Here is a 2,003-nt window from a genome sequence, read left to right on the forward strand (position 1 = left end):
GTAGGGGTGCCCTGGCCGCGGAGTTCCCGAGAATGGGCTGCCTCGGGGACTCCTGGGCAGCCAGGCCCTTGGTCACACCGGGCGGTGGCCTCGGAAGGGAGGGCCGTGTCGTGGGACTTTCGCGACGGCCGCGCCGTGCCAGTGCGGGAGTGCCTTGGGAAGGAGGGTGACCCAGGCCGCAGGTTGTGCTGAGGACGCTCGGGGGGGGCTGGGGGGGTGCCCTGCGGAAAGCAGCGTCCGGGACTGCGAGGCCTCCTCCGGCTCACGCCGACCTTCTCCCCAGTCCTGCCCGCGACCTCCCCGCGCCTCGCGGCCCCCTCGTGGTTCTTGGAAGTAGGAACGTCGAGTTCTGTGACCTGTACCCTCGACGGGCTGTTTCCAGCCTCGGAGGCTCACGTCCAGCTGGCGCTGGGAGACCGGATGCTGAATCCCGCGGTCACAAGCCGCGGGGACGCCCTCGCGGCCACGGCCACGGCCCCAGCGCCCGAAGATCAGGAGGGCCCTCGGGAGGTGGTCTGCACCGTGACCCTGGGGGACGAGAGTCGCGAGGCCCGGAAGAACCTGACGGCGTACCGTAAGACGGAGGGGCCGAAAGGGCCCGAGAGGGTGGGGCAAGGGGCGTGGCCTCAGCCGCCAGGGCGCAGCAGACGGGCGGGGCCTGAGCTGCTCAAGGAGGAATTTCGACGTGGGCAGGGCCTGCGTAACCGGGGGGGTGTAGTCTGCGGCCCGAGTTGGAGGAGTCCGCAAAGAGGGCCGGAGAGAAAAGCCGAAAGGCGTGGTCCGGACACCCCGGGAGAAAAGGGGCGGGCGGAGGATGCGGCTTGACTCACAGGAGGGTCGGGGTCAGAAAGCTCCTGAGAAATGTCCCGCCTTTAGGCTTCCCAGGGCCCATTCTGAACCTGAGCGAGCCCCGCGCCCCCGAGGGGTCCACAGTGACCGTGACTTGCATGGCCGGAACCCGAGTCCAGGTCGCGCTGGACGGGGTGCCGGCCGCGGCCCCCGGGGAGCCCGCTCAACTCCAGCTAAACGCCACCGAGGGCGACGACGGGCGCAGCTTCTTCTGCAGTGCCACCCTCGAGCTGGACGGGGAGATCTTGCGCAAGAACAGGAGCGTCCAGCTGCATGTCCTGTGTAAGTTGGTCACTCTGGCCTTTAATCCCTCGCGCCCCTGCTCTGGTCAGATTTGACTCTCCTCTGCCCTGCTGTGCCTCGGGTGTGCCGGGTGTCTGATCGCATGGTGGCTCCACAGACGGTCCCAAGATTGATCGAGCCAAATGTCCCCAGCTCTGGAAGTGGAAAGAGAAAACGACCCAGGTCCTGCAGTGCCAGGCCCGGGGCAACCCGGTCCCCGAGCTGCGGTGCTTGCAGGAAGGCTCCAGGCGCGAGGTGCCTGTGGGGAAACCATTCTCCGTCAGTTTAGAAGACGGAGGCACTTATCACTGCCAAGCGGCCAGCTCGCGGGGCACGTACACCCTGGTCGTGGTGATGAACGTGCAGGGTGAGCCGCGGCGGGGCGGCGGGGCTGACCGGCAAGCCCGGGAGGCGCCGGGGCACGCAAATTGACTCCGCGCTTCTCCGTACAGATCAAAATTCCCTCTCCGCCAACATCCTTCTGGGGGTGTTAGCGGTCCTGGGCGTGGTGACTGTCGCAGTGGCCTTAACGTACGTCTTCGGGGTGCAGAAGCGGAGCGGCCACTACCGTGTGAAGCAGCGGAGCCCCTCGCTGCCCCTCAGGTCTATGCAGCCCAGCGAGGCCGTGGGGGAAGACCCGTCCTGAGCTGCGGGACGCTGGGATCCTGGGCCAAAGTCGGCAGGGGCTTCGGCTGTAGCCCCCGGCTCCGCACCAATAAAACCTTCAAACCCGTCGTGCGTGGCTCGATCCCACCCGCGCCGCCGGGCTTCCTCGCCGTGCTGCGCGTCCCCCGGGCGGACGGGCGGCGGCGGGAGGGGGCGGAGCCTGTGACGCCCAGACGCGGCTTAAGCGCCTGAGAGGCGGGGCTGGG

General features: G+C 68.2%; 1 protein-coding gene across 1 annotated transcript; it reads left to right on the forward strand.

Moving 5' to 3' along the window:
• The first annotated feature begins 405 nt into the window (after window positions 1–405).
• On the forward strand, window positions 406–1,777 carry ICAM3 (intercellular adhesion molecule 3). The gene is made up of 4 exons (XM_008048990.2): window positions 406–574; window positions 877–1,131; window positions 1,250–1,498; window positions 1,584–1,777. Exons 1-4 carry the CDS (start codon window positions 421–423, stop codon window positions 1,775–1,777), a joined length of 852 nt encoding a protein of 283 aa, XP_008047181.2. The 5' UTR covers window positions 406–420.
• Window positions 1,778–2,003: the final 226 nt, after the last annotated feature.

Source organism: Carlito syrichta, unplaced genomic scaffold (genome assembly GCF_000164805.1).
Source record: "Carlito syrichta isolate Samal-C Ts95f unplaced genomic scaffold, Tarsius_syrichta-2.0.1 Scaffold130404, whole genome shotgun sequence".
NCBI lineage: Eukaryota > Metazoa > Chordata > Mammalia > Primates > Tarsiidae > Carlito > Carlito syrichta.

Excerpts from the sequence above, each read along its gene's own strand:
- ICAM3 (XM_008048990.2), top strand. The coding sequence starts at position 421 with ATGCTGAATCCCGCGGTCACAAGCCGCGGGGACGCCCTCGCGGCCACG. Across the intron at positions 1,132-1,249 it reads CGTCCAGCTGCATGTCCTGT|ACGGTCCCAAGATTGATCGA; the intron begins GTAAGTTGGTCA and ends GTGGCTCCACAG. Across the intron at positions 1,499-1,583 it reads CGTGGTGATGAACGTGCAGG|ATCAAAATTCCCTCTCCGCC; the intron begins GTGAGCCGCGGC and ends TTCTCCGTACAG.